Here is a 2,681-nt window from a genome sequence, read left to right on the forward strand (position 1 = left end):
TGGTTAGCACAGGAAAGTGATCTGATCAGTACAGCCTTTTCCAAAGTTTCTGCTCAAACATGCAGCAGAGTCAAAAGATACAAACAACATACTAATGAGCAAAAGAAATAAATGGAAAAATGATTCCATATTATTTGGTATAAAACATCGCGGGGATACTGTGCGATGTTGTTGTCAGCTCATTGAAAGAAAGAAGTTCAGAGAGAGGGGAACTAATAAATAGCAGGTCCACAATACACGTTTATCATGTGGGGATACAGAAATAGAAGTGCAACAGAAGGACAGAAAAGAAAAAAATTGTAAAAGGAAAGTCTTTGGTTTCATTGGTACTATATATTGAAGCCAAGAGCTTTGAAAGATTCAAAAAAGATGAGAGATTTATGTGGAGAATGAGAACATCCAGAGTTACTTTAGATTAAAAGTTCCTGGAATATAAGCCGTCATGTTTCAGGACATTAGACAACCTATAAGACAAGAGGATTTAAAAAGAAATTTTCCTTATGAGCAGGATATTGGTTTTGTCCACTCTGAGTTGTTTGGCTTCTTCCTCTGGAACATCTCGTACTGGGAACTCAAACCCTGGTACTAAACTCATAGTTCTTATGCAGCTGGATTTAGGCAGAAGTATGTAAGCTGAGCATTTCTTCTTCCTGCCCAGATGCAGTGTCTGTTCTACCACTTAAAAAAGGACAGGCGACTAGACTGACTAGATCTGACTTTACTGAAACCTAGCATTGCTGGCATTCATTTTGTACATTCTTCTATATGCTTAATGTATTCTAAATATCTATTGGTTGTCTCATATTTCCTTATAAAACAGCATCAGTGGTCTCAGATGATACTACCACATCCTATTCCAGTTGTTGCTGCCCCCATAGCAGACCATGTCAGTACCCCAGATTATATGCTCGTGAAAACCCACCTGTAATTTCAGTGACACAGCAGATGGTGAACTGGAGTGGACTGGCTATGGGCTAACATCTTGCTTTGCTAACTCTGCTAGAGAAAGTGACACAGGAGTAGGGCTGGACACAAAAAGTGGTAAGTCATAATCTGCCACAGAAGGATGTGTCTGAGCTCAGCTGCAGGAACCTGGAGTGTCTCATCTGATACAGACAAAACTCTGAGCAGCCAAGTGCAAAAAACGTTCGCCAGTGTATATTATTATCCTTAAACCATGAACAAAGGAATAGAGAAATGTAATGCTAGAAGGTATTATGTATAAGGGAGACTTCTAACAAGGCTGTTGAATCGAGTCCTGACTTTTGATTCAGGAAAGGCTGCTAGCCAGTGTCTCACTGTATTCTTTATTTTATTTAGTTGCAGATCTGGGACACAGCTGGCCAGGAGAGGTTCCGAACGATCACACAGAGTTATTACCGCAGCGCCAATGGAGCAATCCTAGCCTACGATATCAGCAAGAGAGGCTCTTTCCTGTCCATTCCTCGCTGGATCGAGGATGTGAGAAAGTATGCTGGTTCCAACATAGTGCAATTACTGATTGGTGAGTTAAAAATACTAATACCAAGTGCTGCAGATTACTGGACAACATAATTAGTTGCAGTATTTGGTTAAAGGTTTTATTTTTGGTTGAAGTTAAGATGTACGTAATAGATCCAGTTGGAAATTTTTGTTGTTTTTTTTTCTTTTTTTAATTAGGAAGTGCTGATTCGTCAAAACAGAAATGTTTTGCTTTGATCAACTTCTGTTAAGAAGTAGCCAGTTTTTATCAGAAGCCAGCTTTGAATCCATTGTATCTCACTTAACGCAGAAGTGGGTACCCAAGATGGCCAGGTTCTGAGGCACAGCTGCTGTGGAGCTGTCCTCATGATAAGGATCATAAGGTTTCCAGAGTCCAGAGAAGCTCCATCATATCAAGTCAACATGTTTTGGTGAACTGGAGCTTCCACATCCTTTAGCAGATGGGAGATTTTGGAAGCACTTTGGGGAAATCAGGGTTTGTCAGCTTTGTGCTAGAAGCTCTGCTTCCCAGTGTTTCTGACTCAGATGCGGCTCTTGGGGCCTGTAGCCCCAGTATGATATCAGTAGCATTCTAGATTTCCCTAGGAACCAACAGACTGCTGTTGTTTTCACAGATTGCTTTTAGCTTTCATTTCTAGCCCATTTTTCTTCTGTTAAGGTCTACAGCTACCACTCTTCAATTACTTTTTCTGTTCTCTATGTGAGTCATACAGAAATACAGGCTGGAAGAGGCTTAGGAGATTATCTAGTCCAACCTCCTCCTCAAAGTGAGGCTAATGGCAGGTTGGTCAGGGCCTTTTCAGTCATTCTGAAAATCTCCAGAATGGAAATTCCGCAGCTTCCCTGGGCAACCTGAGAACCTCCTGCTAAATAACTTACTTTGACATAAACTGTCATTATAAATTACTCTGTTGCTGTTTCCTTCTAGGAAATAAGTCTGACCTAAGTGACCTTCGAGAGGTTCAGCTGGAAGAAGCTCAAAGTCTGGCTGAACACTATGATAATATCATCTGTGCCATAGAGACCTCTGCAAAAGACTCCAGCAATGTGGAGGAGGCTTTTGTGAAGATGGCTACAGAGCTCATGATGAGGCATGGAGGCCCTATGTTCAGTGAGAAGAATACTGACAGCATCAAGCTTGACAGCAAAGACGTTGTAGAAGGCTGGGGGTGTGGTTGCTGATATGAGCTAGGTAATAT

The 2,681-nt window shown here is 41.2% G+C and overlaps 1 protein-coding gene across 1 annotated transcript; it reads left to right on the forward strand.

The window, feature by feature from the left end:
• Window positions 1-1,320: 1,320 nt before the first annotated feature.
• RAB43 (RAB43, member RAS oncogene family) lies at window positions 1,321-2,681 on the forward strand (the record flags this gene model as incomplete). Its single annotated transcript, XM_010180026.1, has 2 exons — window positions 1,321-1,504; window positions 2,411-2,681. Coding segments are annotated over 2 exons (438 nt in total), but the record flags the coding sequence as incomplete, so codon positions are not given.

The sequence above is a fragment of the Mesitornis unicolor genome, unplaced genomic scaffold (genome assembly GCF_000695765.1).
Source record: "Mesitornis unicolor isolate BGI_N332 unplaced genomic scaffold, ASM69576v1 scaffold18112, whole genome shotgun sequence".
NCBI classification, from domain to species: domain Eukaryota; kingdom Metazoa; phylum Chordata; class Aves; order Mesitornithiformes; family Mesitornithidae; genus Mesitornis; species Mesitornis unicolor.